Below are 14,469 nucleotides of genomic sequence, written 5' to 3' on the forward strand. Positions count from 1 at the left end.
GTCTACCTATTACAGTACATTGTGTGTGTGTATTCTAATAACTTGCAGTGTTCAGCAAAACACTAGTAATAAAAACGGTACTATTTAATGACGTTTATATGCCACCCATAGTGGGAACGCCCACTAGCGACATAAATCTCTGTAGCTGGCGACAAATTCGTTGTGTGTCACTGGCAGTGTGAACGGGGCTTGAAGCATGGTGTTGCGACGCTTTCCCTCATTTGTACGTTGATGGGCGTTCCTCAAGTTTACCACTATGGGTGTGCTTTTGAGCCTGTGTTTAATACCCGCGAGAGACTTCCCCCAGTCTCCATGTGTTCTACTTTTAGATAGTAACATGATTGTGAAGTCATAGCATATCAAATTTAATTTACCCCACCATAAACAATTCTATAATATTTTAATTATTTTTAAAAACCAATCCAAATACACCTCTATACATATAGAATGCTGCATTAAACATTTTAATAAAGGAAATAAATAAATAAATAAATCAGCTCCATTGTGGATTCCAAGTGATCAAGGGCTTAGGATGTTCCAGTTCAATCCATTGCAAAGGACTGTATTCTGCAACATAAGCAATGAAGCACATCCGAGTGAACGAGATGGAGGAAAGTTAGCGAGTGAAGGGCATAATAAAAATGAACTGGAATGCAGCGATAGGATGCTTTACTGGCGCGTTAATGACGCTTAACGTCATCCATAGGAATAAAGTGGACTGCGGCGCGAAAGAAGTATCGCACGGACAATTGGATCCGCACCCTGAGGCTGTGTGAGCCTCAACAGCACAAACTTGTTACTCATTACATTATATATAATATTATTATTCACTATAAATCACCACTTACACTAAATGAATGCAGATTATTTCTCGTGTTTTGGTGACTACCTAGTTATTTTTTGTTATTGACACTTTAATCAGGCTACTCTTCCAGTCAGGTAAGTAAAATTCTCTTTCTCTTGTCTCTTCAAAAAATCCAGTTGTCCCTGATGAGCGTTAATGTCGATCCCTGTAATACATTATACTGGGGTGCAGGTCACAAAACATAAGAAAAGATTTAATGCTACTTTTGTTTCATTGTGACTTTAGCCAGATGTATACCTTATTTTTGCACATAAATCAAAATCCACCATTCTAAAACCCATAAGCAATAACTAAGGAAACTCAAGGCTTGAAAATGCTAGTTTTCTTCTGTGTTTTGGGACTACAGACTGAGCAGATCTATTGAAATATCTTGTTCACGTGTGAAATTGTGACCTATTATGGCCTATTGCTTACTGTTGAACTACTGGGTCACTGTGTGGAACCTTGAAGGAGATATTGGCTATGTCCTCTCTTCGTCCTCAGTTCAGTTTCCTTGTATCTTCCTTTCAATGCTTGTTGTGATTCTCTCTTTAGGCTCCTCCACACTCTTCTTAATGAAGGCATGTCCACAAGGTAAGCACACAAGTCTCACTGCCTTCAAAAATAACGGCACACACTCCCCTGACCCTCAGCAAAATGATCCACAAAAGTTTTTTTTCTTCTTTTTTTTTCTTTTTTCTTTTTTTTTTAGCTTTGTAGCATCCACATTGGGGGAAAAAGACAGCTGAGTGTGAGTTTCATGTGTGTATTGGGTATTTCTATCAGCACAGAGGCAGACATCAGTTAGATAGACGCTCAGAACATGAAGGTAAGTGTCTCTCAAGTTGATAGAGGTGAGTAATCAAGCATTGTCAGGGATACAGGGACAACACTACTGGCTGTCAATTGAGATTCGCTTTAGGTGGTAATCTTCCAGATTCTCACCATTTCTCTAAGATAAGACAGAAAGAAGTTAAACCCACTTACTGTAAATTGCTCTCCTATTCTGACATCTATTACACATGTTGGCAGTTTTCTCCATTTCCCAGCTAGCCTATTCTACTATAGAGAAGGAAACTCCCTTCAGAACGGGCAATTGAGACCACTGACCTACGGTTGCAGTTGCCATTTATTGTCATTATGTGTTATGGTGATAGAAAGGAAAAAGCAAAATCTTTATAAAACGACAGAAAATGTATGACAGGAAAACTTGTACGGATCCATGAGTCTCTCCATAATTGAATTTGGAGATATGATCTAGAATTTGTCCATCCTGTGCAGGTCCATAGCAATAAATAACAAATTCCAAATATTCCAAATTGCATAAAAAAATCAATATTTTTTGTGATGGCACATTTAGTGGAAATATATAGTTATCTATTAATTGGAACCGATTATTGCTTTGATATGTAGTTGCAGTAGAAAAAAAGAACCAACTAAATGAGGGCTACCGTGAATGTGATTTTGCACATCCACAATATTTAACAGTAATTAACTTTTCAATGTGATGAGGAACTTTTAATTATGTGACAGCACATATCACCTTCTTATGAAAGATGTTTTAAACCGTGAGATCTTCATTTAGTTCAGAATTGAGAATTGGAGATTTTCCAACAATTATGAATAGACAACTAAAAATATAATGTGATAAACTAGAGGACTGACAAAATATTAACTGCCGCAGTTTATTTAAAATATTTAAAGGAACACTCCACTTTTTTTTTTCCTTTTCCAACTTCCCTAGAATTAAACAGTTCAGTTTTATCGTTTTCCAATCCATTCAGTCGATCTCCAGGTCTGACTGTAGAACTTTTAGCATAGCTTAGCATAGATCAGTGAATCTGATTAGACCATTAGCATCTCGCTCAAATATGATGAAGAATTTCTATATTTTTCCTATTTAAAACTTTACTCTTTTACATTTACATTTACATTTAATCATTTAGCAGTGGCTTTTATCCAAAGCGACTTACAAAAAAGGGGAGAGCAATAGAAGCAACGAAACAAACAAGGCCAACAACCTGTAAGAGCTGTAAGAAGTCTCAATTAATTAGCACAGTACACAAGTTTTTTTTTTTTTTTTTTTTTTTTTTTTTTTTATAGCCATCTACAATAGCCATCTACAATAGCCACCTACAACAAAAACTCACTTACGCAAAATACAGAACACTGGATTTTGATAGCCATGATAACAACCCATTAGGACTAAGGCTGTTGCCCCAGCTGTTGTCGTTAATGCAGATTCAGTGGCCAAATGGGTTGGTTTTGTATGGGATTCTAGCTAAACGCGCAGCAATAGCCATCTACAACAAAAACTCACGTACGCAAAATACAGTACACCGGATTATGATAGCTATGATAACTATGTAACACACCCGCCTGAAGGCACAAATCCGGATGAGAGACGTAGATATGATCCGGGAGTGTGCGCTTTTTGGTCGTTGCTGTGGTGATCAGTAAGTGCTATTCTGTATTGGTCAGGTGCAATTGGAAAAGATGTGTCTTAAGATGTTTTTTAAAAATGGCTACAGACACGGCAGCACGAATTGAGATCGGCAGGTCATTCCACCAGGTGGGAACAGTCCAGGAAAATGTCAGTGAGAGAGATTTCATGCCTCTTTGGGTTTGAACCACGAGGCGCCGCTCACTCGCAGAACGCAAGCTTCTGGAGGGTGCGTAAGTCTGAACAAGTGAGTTTAGGTATATTGGTGAGAGCCAGTGGTTGTTTTGTAGGCGATAACTAGTGCCTTGAATTTGATGTGAGCAGCCATTGGCAACCAGTGCATTCTGATGAAGAGAGGCGTAACATGCGCTCTCTTCGGCTCATTAAAAACCCCTCTCGCTGCTGCATTCTGGATCAGCTGCAAGGGTTTGATAGTGCATGCTGGAAGCCCAGCCAGAAGGGAGATAGTCCAGTCTGGAGAGAACAAGAGCTTGAACCAGGAGTTGTGCAGCCTGTTCTGATAGGAAGGGTCTAATCTTTCTAATGTTGTATAAAGCAAATCTGCAGGACCGGACTGTTGCAGTAATGTGGTCAGTGAAGTTTAACTGGTCATCAATCACAACTCCAAGGTTCCTGGCTGTCCTTGATGGAGTTATGGTCGATGAACCAAGCTAAATGGAGAAATTTTGATGAAGTGCTGGGTTGGTTGAGAAAACAAGTAATTCTGTCTTTGCAAGATTGAGTTTAAGGTGATGCTCCTTCATCCAGTCAGAAATGTCTGTCAGACAGGCAGCGATACGAACACTGACTGTAGGATCATCTGGTTGAAATGAGAAGTAGAGTTGAGTGTCATCAGTGATAGGAGAAGCCGTGTTTCTGAATGACAGAACCTAATGATGACATGTAGATGGAGAAGAGAAGTGGTCCAAGCACTGAGCCCTGGGGAACCCCAGTAGCTAGATGATTTGACTTAGACACTACACCTCTCCATGACACCCTGTAGGACCTACCAGAGAGGTAAGACCTGAACCACTGGAGAGCAGTTCCTGAGATCCCCGTCTTCTTAAGTATTGACAGGAAGATCTGGTGGTTAACTGTGTCAAAAGCAGCAGACAGATCCAGCAGAATGAGCACTGAGGATTTGGAAGCTGCTTTTGCCAGTCTCAGTGCCTCAGTTACCGAGAGCAAGGCTTTTGAAGCCGGATTGGTTGTTGTCTAGGAGGTTGTCCTGTTCAAGAAACATAGAGAGTTGATTGAACACAACTCGCTCAAGGGTCTTTGCAATGAAAGGCAGAAGGGATACCGGTCGGTAGTTTTCTAAAAGTGCTGGATTCAGAGAGGGTTTCTTAAGCAGTGGGGTTACCCGAGCCTGCTTAAATGCTGTAAAGGTTCCCATGTGAAAAGAAGTGTTGACAATGTGAGTGAGTGAAGGAGTGATAGGGGTATAGGGTATAGGATCAAGTGGACAGGTAGTAGGGTGATTGGAAAGGGTGAGTTTAGAAATATCTGCCTTGTGTTAGTTGTTGAGATGTGCGTGTCAGTTTGTGGTGAGGAGAACTGGTTGCTGATGAGAGATGTTTTGTTTGTGAAAAATGATGCAAAGTCATCAGCTGTAAGAGTTGACAGAGTTAACTTTTGTTTACAAAGCCCATATGTGAAGAGGGGTGAACGATCTATCTAATGCTGTGAATCACTAAGGGTGCTTTCACACCTACCTTGTTTGGTCCGGATTTTCTGACTTTTCAGTTTGGTACGAACCAAAATTACAGGTGTGAAACCTCCCTCGGACCACGGTCCGGACCAAACAGACGAAATTTGGTCCGACGAAAAGAGGTAGTCTCGGTCCGGACCAAACAGAACAAAGGTTCGGTTCGTTTCTTGTGTGAAAGCATTTTCTGTATAGTTCGGACTTTCAGACCATTTACAGAAAGTTCTGGTGTAGGATTAGTGAAAAAACACAGATTAAACTCACAGCACATGCAGTGATGGAGCGCGCAGCATTTTAAACAGAACCGCTTGTGTAGTCATGTCAGCTCGCATGAACAGCGTGCTCTGCTTGACTATATATATATAAATATATATATATATATATATATATATATATATATATATATATATATATATATATATATATATATATATATATATATATATATATATATTTCTAATGTCTGTGAGAAGTAGCCTGTATGCTGAGTTTCGGTTTATTTATGAGACGAGTTCATGTGCAAAGCAAATGATCGCTCCGTCACGGGATGTCTGCTATATTATAGCTTTAAGCTTATTTATTATTTTCAGGCAAATGATGAAACATTTATTAAAATTAAGATACAAAATACAAAGCTTTCTACAAAACAAATCTTAATGAAGTGGTCAAAATTATTTTATTATTTCTGACTGAATATATGTCTTTGACATATATTGCACATCTGTGCACGTTCCATAATCAATATAGCCTAGATGAAATTTAAAAATAACCTTATAATATTAAAACATAACTATAAAATAAAATACATTGTTTGGCTAAAAAGCCTATCTTCTAGGAGCTCCTCCTTTCCTGTCGGCGCCGATCAAATGTTTGCAAAACGAGGACGTTCATTTGGTGAATTTGCCTCGAGTATAGTTGGTGCTGCAGATAGTAATCCCATAATATTAAGAGTATTGGCAACGATATTCGTCTGTTCATTCATTCTTGTCAAAGTTGACAACTGAATTGACAATACACTGACGTCAGACGCACGTCCGCTAACAAACCAATCAATGTTAAGATGCAGCCCACATAGATGATGACGACAGGACGCCAGTGCGTCATGTAAAGTTCTTTGGTGCACTGACATAACTGCAATGTGAAAGCAAACCAAAAAGAACCAAATGTCCAAACACGAACTTTGGTTCGGACCTTGGTGCGGACTTTCAGGTGTGAAAACGCCCTAAGAGAACAAAAGAACCACATAATGGGTTGCATAATGTATGACCTTTTGAATCAGGCATGTGATTGAGAGAGAACTAAGAACAGGACAAAATACATAGAAAATACTAAACAATATAAAGTGAGAGCCAAAGGCACAATGTCCTATGTGGTTCAGTATCAGGTCACTTTTAATCCTTTTCCACCAAGGCAGCGCTGCTGCTGGTTCGGAGACAGAGCCTAGTTTCAAATCGGTTCTTTGTCTTTTTATACATCCAAAGCACTAGCTCTGAAAAAGAAAAAATGGTTCTTAAGTAGCATCAAAACATTGCTGGGCTAGAAATAAGAACCGCTTGCATCACCGCTTTCCTTGTACGGGCCGTCGACCAGAGTGAGAGAGCAAAAGCAGTACGCCCATCAAACACTTTGCTCGGCTTAAGGGAAGTCAGCGGCTGCGCTGCACAAGACTTCACAAAATCAACAATGTCACCAAAGACATTAACAGTGTTTTTGGTTGCCAGGGCAAGACAATCCTGTACAGCTTCCCAAAGAACCCAGCGTTAAAGATCTAATGGCATGAAATTTTCATTTTATGAGGTTTTTTAACATTAATATGAGTTCCCCTAGCCTGAATATTGTCCCTAAGTGGCTAGAAATGTTGATCAGTGTAAACTGAGTTCTGGCTGTATTTTATCTGCCTTTGAGTAAATGAGAGCTAAGACGAGCTGATCCTGAATTCTCCTGTTATGACGTCATACCAGGAAAGGTTTCCTCCCCTTCCTCTGATTTGCCCACCCAGAATTAGAAGAGAATAGATTCAGTTTATCAGTTGCAATGTCAGCAGCACAGGCTTTACCATATGGATTCAACAGCACCACCACAAACAGTGAGGAACAGTGTTCATTAATGCCTGATCTGGGATCAGTGATTTCTGATGTGTAGCTAATCATAAGGGTATATAAGGAAGTAGCTGGCATCATCGCATTATGTTTTACCTGCTGAGGAGCCAAGTTGAACTCCGTTCCAGCGGTACAGCGGTACAGCGGATGTGGCAACGGGACGTTACGTCTCCGTTCCCTCCTCAGGGAACGAGGGTTACATACGTAACCGAGACGTTCCCTTTCGTTCAGTCACTCCGACGTAACGTCAGTGACTGACAAATGGGGGTCCCAATGCAATAACGCCACTCGGCTGTCTTCCAGTGCCCTGCGCAAGCGTGAGAACCCTGATGCAAGTTAGGACGGTCAAAGGCCTCCACTTAACGCAGGAATACCAAGGTACACTGGGAGGCATATTCCAGGAGGAGATATGCGCCAAGATGCCTACCCGTAGGGAGGACTTAGGGATACACGTATGACCCCGGGGGGCTGCATACGGAAGATCACTGGGGTACCAGCCGAAGGTGGATTTTTAACCCCAGGGGGTGGCAAGGTTGCCAAGGGAATACACCCGCTCAGGGAGGCTTACGGTGGAAATACACATGTGGGGGTCGCCGGAGGGGAACCATGCACATGGGGCACCTGGCCGGACACGAGTGTCTGGGCTAAGGGCAGACTACTGGCGTCGGCGTCGTCAGTGCTGGAGGAGCTCAGGGCTCTCGGGGAACTCACCTGAGAAGAATATCGCACGTATCCAGTCCGTGGAGTGGAATGGCGAGCAAGCGAAGACACCTGAGCCAATCCATTACCGGCCACTTGTAGAGGAGAGTACATAGTCGGATACAGGCTCCACTCGGAGGTTATAAAACCTGGCGAACGTGTTTGGTGTCGCCCAGCCTGCAGCTCTGCAGATGTCTGTCAGCGGAGCGCCATGTGCTAAAGCCCAAGAGGAGGCCACACTCCGGGTGGAATGGGCCCTGACCCCAAGGGGACATGGGCGTCCCTGCTGCTGGTAAGCCAAAACAATGGTGTCCACTATCCAGTGAGACAGCCTTTGCTTTGAGAGAGCCTTCCCTTTCAGCTTCCCACCATAACAGACAAAGAGCTGGTCTGAGGTCCTGAAACACTGCGTCCTGTCTACGTAAGCGCGAAGGGCGCGTACTGGACAGAGCAATGCCAAGGCTGGGTCTGCCTCCTCCAAAGGCAGCGCTTGCAGGTTCACCACCTGGTCTCTGAACGGAGTGGTGGGAACCTTGGGCACATATCCAGGCCGGGGTCTCAGGATCACGTGAGAGTCGGCCGGCCCGAATTCCAGGCACGCTTCGTCAACCGAAAATGCCTGCAGGTCCCCTACCCTCTTGATGGAGGCCAGTGCGGTCAGGAGCGCTGTCTTCATAGACAAGAACTTAACATCTACTGACCGCAAAGGCTCAAATGGGGCCCTCTGCAGAGCACTTAGAACAACTGAGAGGTCCCAAGAGGGTACGAGAGGAGCACAAGGAGGAAGTAGTCTCCTCGCACCCCTCAGGAACCTGATGACCAGGTCGTGCTTACTTACCGTTTTCCCGTCCAGGAGGTCATGGTAGGCGGCGATAGCGGCCACATAAACCTTCAGGGTGGATGGAGACAGCCTTCGATCCAACCCTTCCTGGAGGAAAGAGAGCACAGACCCGATCGGGCATTTCCAGGGGTCTTCTTGGCGAGAAGAGCACCAATTGACGAAGAGGTTCCACTTCAACGCATAGGCCTGTCTCGTGGACTCGGCCCGAGCGGAAGTGATGGTAGCCACCACCGGAGGTGGTAGGGTACTCAAACCTGCCGCGTCCCGTCCAGGAGCCACACGTGGAGGTTCCAAAGATCGGGACGCGGGTGCCACAGGGTGCCCCGTCTCTGAGAGAGTAGGTCTTGTCTCAGAGGAATTGGCCAGGGAGGGGCTGTCGCAAGGAGCACTAGTTCTGGGAACCAGGTCCGGCCGTGCCAGTACGGGGCGACCAAAATGACCTGCTCCTTGTCCTCCTTGACCTTGCACAGAACACGTGCAAGAAGGCTCACTGGGGGAAACGCATACTTGCGTAGGCCCCGCGGCCAGCTGTGCGCCAGTGCATCCGTGCCGAGCGTGCCCTCGGTCAGGGAATAGTACAGGCTGCAGTGGGACGAGTCGTGGGAGGCAAACAGATCTACCTGTGCGTCCCCGAACTGATCCCAAATCAGCTGGACCGACTGGGGATGGAGTCTCCACTCCCCAGGGATTGGCTGAACCCGTGAGAGCTCGTCGGCTGCACGGTTCAGGATCCCCGGGATATGGACAGCACGAAGGTACCTCAGGCGCTTCTGACTCCATAAAACGAGATGGCGGGCGAGTTGAGACATGCGGCGGGAGCGTAGACCGCCCTGGTGGTTGATGTACACTACTACGGCCGTGTTGTCCGATCTGACTAGTACGTGTTGACCCTTCAGCGACGCTCGGAAGCGGTGCAGGGCGAACCGTACTGCCAGCAACTCGAGGCAATTGATATGCAGGCGGCTCTGGCTCTCTGACCAAGAGCCGGCGGCTGCATGTCCATTGCACATGGCACGCATCTGTTGACACAACAACATGCCGGGAAACTCATTCTAAGGGCACTCCTGCCCGTAGAAAGCTGAGGTTCGACCACTGGGTGAGTGTCTGTCTGCAGGCCTGAGTCACTGGGACCCGGAGCGTGCCAGACTGCCATGCCCATCTCGGGACTCGATCGCGAAGCCAGTGCTGAAGCGGTCTCATATGAAGCAATCCGAGCGGCGTCACCGCGGCTGCAGATGCCATATGCCCCAGGAGCCTCTGAAACAGTTTCAGTGGAACCGCACTCTTGCTCTCTATCTGCCTGAGGCAAGTCAGCAGCGACTGCGCGCGCAAGCCGGTAAGCTGCGCGCACATGGCGACCGAGTCGATCTCCATACCGAGAAAAGAGATCCTCTGCACGGGGCAGAGTTTGCTCTTCTCCCAGTTGACCCGAAGGCCCAAACGAGCTAAGTGGTGGAGAACCAGGTCTCTGTGTTCGCACACCCGGTCCCGAGAGTGGCCCAGTATGAGCCAGTCGTCGAGATAGTTCAGGATGCGAACCCCTTGTTGCCTGAGTGGCGCAAGGGCTGCCTCGACAATCTTCGTGAAGACGCGAGGGGACAGAGCTAGCCCGAATGGTAGTACAGCATACTGATATGCCCGCCCTTCGAACGCAAACCGTAGGAACGGTCTGTGTCGCGGAAGGATGGACACATGGAAGTACGCGTCCTTCAGGTCAATCGCTGCAAACCAATCGCACGGACGAACGCATTCGAAAAGGCGTTTCGCAGTCAACATCCTGAACGGAACATCCTGAATGGGGGCGTCGAGGAAACGAGGAAGCCTGTAAAGGGATCGGTTCAGGACGCGAAGGTCCAGGATCGGTCGTAACCCACCGGATTTCTTCGGTACGATGAAGTAAGGGCTGTAGAAGCCGGACTTCATCTCGGCTGGAGGGACGAGCTCGACCGCACCCTTCGCCAGCAGGGTTGCGATCTCCGCACGCATGACTGGGGCATTGGACCCCACCATGGTGTACCGGACACCCCGGAAGCGGGGAGGAGCTCGCGCGAACTGAATCGCGTAGCCGAGCCGGATGGTCCGTGCGACCCAGTGGGACAGTCCCGGCAGCTGTAGCCACGCTCCCAGGGAGTGTACCAACGGGGTCATGCGGAGCACCGGCGTACCCTCGGTGGGGCAGCGAGGCAGCGTTACCGGCCCGGACTTGGGTGGCGTAGCGGCCCGGTGTCGGGGCGGCGGTAACAGCTGCGCCCTGACAGAGGAGACTAGGGAAGGACTCGCGTTCCACTGGGGTCTGCTCTGAGAGGGGGCTGGCGACAGAGAGGGACGAGAGCGGCGTGGCCCGGGGGCGGCGCTCACTGCCGTCACCGGTCTCTGGGTGCTCAGAGATGGGTTTGTCAGTTCTTTCTTTAACCACATTAGGGTGCTGCCACCCCGGGGGGCGGCAGCGGAACGAAAGATTCTCCCCCGGCCCTCCACCGGGGGAAGGAGCGGCCCTGCTGCCGTCTCCTGGAAAGAACTGCCCATCTCTGAGCTGTCCGCGTCAGGAGCGCCGCTTGGCCTGGTGTTTAGCGGGTCGCGGGGCTGGCGCGGACTGGGGCGGCTTCTTGCGGCGCGCTCCGTGGCGCGGCCCGGGTGAAGGCTGCTGCGGCCGCGCGGGAGCGGGGGGGACCGCAGGAGGCCGCCCTCGGCGGCGAGGCAGCTGAGGCGACTGTGCCGGCGGCGCTTGGGGTGCAGCAGCGGGCTGCCGGGGCAGTATGTGCTTGATAGCCCCAGTCTGCTTCTGGGCGGCTGAGAACTGTTGGGCGAAGCTCTCGACCGCACCGCCGAATAGCCCAGCCTGGGATATGGGGGCGTCGAGGAAACGAGTCCGCTCGGCGTCCCGCATATCGGCCAGGTTGAGCCATAGGTGTCTCTCCTGGACCACACATGTGGACATCACCCGGCCCAGGGAGCGTGCGGTAACCTTCGTCGCTCGGAGAGCGAGGTCGGTCGCGGCACGCAGCTCATCTCTGAGCCCTGGGTCGGCTCCACCCTCGTGCATGTCGCACAGCAACTTGGCCTGGTAGGCCTGGAGGGTTGCCATGGCATGCAAAGAAGCGGCGGCCTGCCCCGCAGCTCTGTAGGTCTTCGACACCATGGAAGATGTGAATCTACAGGCCTTGGAGGGGTGCTTAGGATCGCCACGCCAGGAGGAGGCGCTCTGGGGACACAGTTGCATCGCCACAGAACGCTCCACCGGGGGGACCCCAGTGTACCCTCTAGCCGCCGCCCCATCGAGGGCGGAGAAGGCGGAAGAGGTTGCCAAACGCTCGCGAGACGACACGAGGGCCCTCCACGAGTGCGCAACCTCCTCATGAAGAAAGGAATTGGGGGCACGGCAGGACGGCTGTCCTGTCGTGGCGCACCCAAAAACCAATCGTCAAGCCGCGAACGCTCCGGCCGGGGTGGAGGGTTCCACTCCAGACCGAGCGCCGCAGCCGCCCGGGCAAGCATGGCTGTCAGCTCCGGGTCCGACTCGGACAATGCTGGCGCGCCCGGAGGCGGCAGCACAGCCGAATCCTCATCCTCGGAGGACTCTAGCCCACCTTGTGATGCGGTTACCGACATCTCGTCCTCCTCTGGAGCGCCGAACGAAACCCGCGGACCGGCCGAGACCGAGGCTGCGGGCTCCATCACAACGCTCGCGGGTACCGGTGCAACAGAGGGGGGTGTGGGCCGAGGCATGAGCGTCGGAGCTGTATTCCACACCATCACCCTCAGGTCACCCTGGCCACCAGCCGAAGAGATGCCCCGCGGACCGAAAGAGACCGAGGCCGCGGACACGTCAGATCAGGGGGTGACGGAGGGGACTCTCACTCCGGCGGCCGCACGGAGATCATTGAGTCTCGACCGCAACGGCCATGTTCCCGCAGTGAGAACATGACTTATCCACAAGCGCCGCCTGAGCATGCTGGAAGCCCAAGCATGCCAGACAGTGCGAGTGCCCATCAGAGGAGTGTAAAGACCAGTCACACCCAGAAGCACACGGGCGAGACATCCTGAAAAGGACGTGCCACGTGTGAGCTCTTTTGTGAGAGGATTAACCTCGCAGTCGATGCCGAAGCGCCCAGGGGACCACACACCAACTGGAAACCAATCGTATGACCAGCAGGCAGGAAGTATGTGACCGCTGGAACGCGCCGAACACCAACACCGACTGGAAGATCCTGATTGTCTCGAAGAACTGACTTAACTCAGAAGGCTTATAGGAGTGAAAGGTATGTAACCCTTGGCTCCGAAGCATTAAAACATAATGCGATGATGCCAGCTACTTCCTTATATACCCACGTGAGTAGGCGGAGTTACGCATGCAAATCTCGCATGCCCATGGCATTGGCACTGTCATTGGGCGCTTTCTAGTCTCGGAGATGACAGGCTTCTAAGCGAAACCCCCATTCGTCAGTCACTGACGTTACGTCGGAGTGACTGAACGAAAGGGAACTGATATGTCAATCACATGTATGTCTGCAGTGCACACTTCTCGGAAGCTCTTACTGTGTTCATGTCGATGTCTTGTTTGTTGTTGGTTGTGGTGAAAGCATTTTGTGAGAGAAGTAACATTGCAAAGTTCATTTAGAGCTCTCAGATACAAACAAAATAAACTAGCACTCACACACCCACACAACTCGGTACAATAACACTTTCTCAGCAATTTTTCCCCAGATCTCCATCTCTCAGTGTTGCCAACTATTTTCCAGGTAAAGTAGCTAAAGCCTGCCCAAAAAGTCACTAAATGTCGCTTGATGGCGTCATGCCTCAATTAGCATATCTGTGACGTCATCACGCCGTCCTCGTGTTCAGCCTGCCTAACGTGTTTTTTCTCCTAATCCTAGATTTGTCACTAGTTGCTTTTTTGAAAAAAAGTCGCTAGAAGGGTCTAAAAAGTCGCTAAATTTAGCAACAAAGTCGCTAAGTTGGCAACACTGCCACATCTGGACTGGCAGTGCTGCAGCTGCTGCTCATGCCTCATTAAACCACGACCCCTCTGCCACATAATCTCATTTCAAATGCAAAGATATCAGCCAATCACAACAGTGGGTGTTTTCACTGAAGTCTGACAGCAGACCACGCCCCTTTAAAACAGAGCATTCAAGCCAGAGGGCTAATATCACTATAGAAAAAAATGGGACCTTTAAGGGAACAGTGGATGGAGTTTTTCCCCCCGAAGCAGCAACAGATTTGTGCAGGTGTTTTTGTTTGTTCCCTGCATTTCGGCGTTTATTGTTTAATAAACAAGGCCTAGTTCAACGCTGGATTTGCAGTTCGTCTAATGATGAGGGAAGCAGCGCTCTCAACAATAAAGGTTTACAGTCATGCATTGTAACTGCAGGCGGTGAGTAAAACTGCTTAAATGTCTGTGTGTTTCTGGCTATGGCTGCGTAAGTGCACATCAAGTAAACAACATGATCCTGTATAGTTAATTTAGCAGTGGAGTGTGTGATTTATGGTGTGTGTTTAAATAGATTTGTTAAGCTGGCCACTATAGGTCTCTGTTTGTTTATTATAAAACCAAATGAATTATTTCATATTAAATCTAAGGAAAGTTTAAGGATGTCACAGCTTTTTGTCCACTCAGTTTTATTCAGAAAGACTCATATCTTTCTTTTTTAAATATGATAAAACGTCTCTGGTAACGACTGTAACCTTGGTTCCCTGAGAACAGGGAACGAGACGCTGCGTCAGTCGACGCTACAGGGAACGCCTCCAGCGTGACAGGTGTCTAAACTACTATCATATCACGGCAATCCTATTGACCGGCGACAGCCTATGATGTCATCAAGGTGCGACCAGGAG

At 48.5% G+C, this 14,469-nt stretch overlaps 1 protein-coding gene across 1 annotated transcript; it reads right to left on the bottom strand.

The window, feature by feature from the left end:
- Positions 1-11,176: 11,176 nt before the first annotated feature.
- On the bottom strand, positions 11,177-12,129 carry LOC137090467 (atherin-like). The gene is made up of 2 exons (XM_067454430.1): positions 11,944-12,129; positions 11,177-11,473 (listed from the first exon to the last, which is right to left on the bottom strand). The coding sequence occupies exons 1-2, from the start codon at positions 12,127-12,129 to the stop codon at positions 11,177-11,179; spliced, it is 483 nt and encodes a 160-aa protein (XP_067310531.1).
- Positions 12,130-14,469: the final 2,340 nt, after the last annotated feature.

Source organism: Pseudorasbora parva, chromosome 10, assembly GCF_024679245.1.
Source record: "Pseudorasbora parva isolate DD20220531a chromosome 10, ASM2467924v1, whole genome shotgun sequence".
Classification (NCBI taxonomy): Eukaryota; Metazoa; Chordata; class Actinopteri; order Cypriniformes; family Gobionidae; genus Pseudorasbora; species Pseudorasbora parva.